Raw genomic sequence first — 1,042 nt, forward strand, 5'->3', positions numbered from 1 at the left:
GCTGATAGTGAGCGGCGACGAGCGATTGCTCTGCATGATCATCACATTTGCCTTGGCAATCAGAACGAGCCGCAAACCCGAACCAAGGGTTGAATAATCGGTCAGAATGGTGCTTACGATAAGTCGGCCAAATTCTCCGAAGAAGAGTGGCTGAGAACGCTGTATATGATGCAGTATCTGTGAAAACGGTTGTGAAACGATTGGGCAAGATAGACATCGCGCGCGCTACTGTTCAGCTACAGCGAACGATCAACATTGAACTCACTAGCGTTTCAACGGTTTGCCTAAATAGCACCAGCCTATGGCGTTGGCATAGGCCCTCGCAGGTCCAGTCTGGCTCCGCATTTCCGGCAGATTTTCTCACACTCGTGCACGATGACTATCCGTTCCTTCCCCTTCATCATCGTCTGTCTCAATGTTCTCCGGGACATCACATACGTGATGGGTAACACCACCGAGTGCGATGCCGAGTGTGCCGCCACCTATCCCGGGTCGTATTGTAAATACTGGCAGACACCTAGCAGGTGCTTTGGCTCCAACGTCCCTTGTTACTGCGGGTCGGGTGAGACAACTGAAGTTTCCCGTAATTGTGATGCTGGTTGTGCCTCGGATACTCCTGGCTCCTACTGCAAGTACTGGGCTACACCAAGCACCTGCCATTCATCCAATGAGCCATGCACTTGCGAGGCTGCTGCAGTTACCACTACTCCAAGTGAAGCCACCGATGAAGTCACTGAGACCACCACAATCCAGGACGGCACAACAGCCGCTCCCGAAGAAACCAATACGGCCACTTCTGTTGCTGTTGACAGTACCGGAATGGTAACTACAGCCGATGCGGCTGATGTTACTACCGACGCTCCTGTCGAGCCCTACACTGTTGCACAAATGACCAGCACAGCAGCTCCCTCGGAAAGTACCACATCTCCGGATGTTACTGGAGAGGCCTCATCCACCACATTTGCTGCTACTACAACAGACGACGTCGCCACTAATCTCGCGACTACAGCTGACTTTCCCAGTCACTACTATCAGTGCCACC

General features: G+C 52.7%; 1 protein-coding gene across 1 annotated transcript; it reads left to right on the forward strand.

Annotated features, from left to right (window-relative positions):
* Positions 1-375: 375 nt before the first annotated feature.
* Positions 376-916, forward strand: Pmar_PMAR008637 (conserved hypothetical protein; the record flags this gene model as incomplete). The annotated part of the gene is made up of 1 exon (XM_002771370.1): positions 376-916. A coding segment is annotated over one exon (541 nt), but the record flags the coding sequence as incomplete, so codon positions are not given.
* Between the last annotated feature and the right edge of the window lie 126 nt (positions 917-1,042).

The sequence above is a fragment of the Perkinsus marinus genome (assembly GCF_000006405.1).
Source record: "Perkinsus marinus ATCC 50983 genomic scaffold scf_1104296963006, whole genome shotgun sequence".
Lineage (NCBI taxonomy): Eukaryota > Perkinsozoa > Perkinsida > Perkinsidae > Perkinsus > Perkinsus marinus.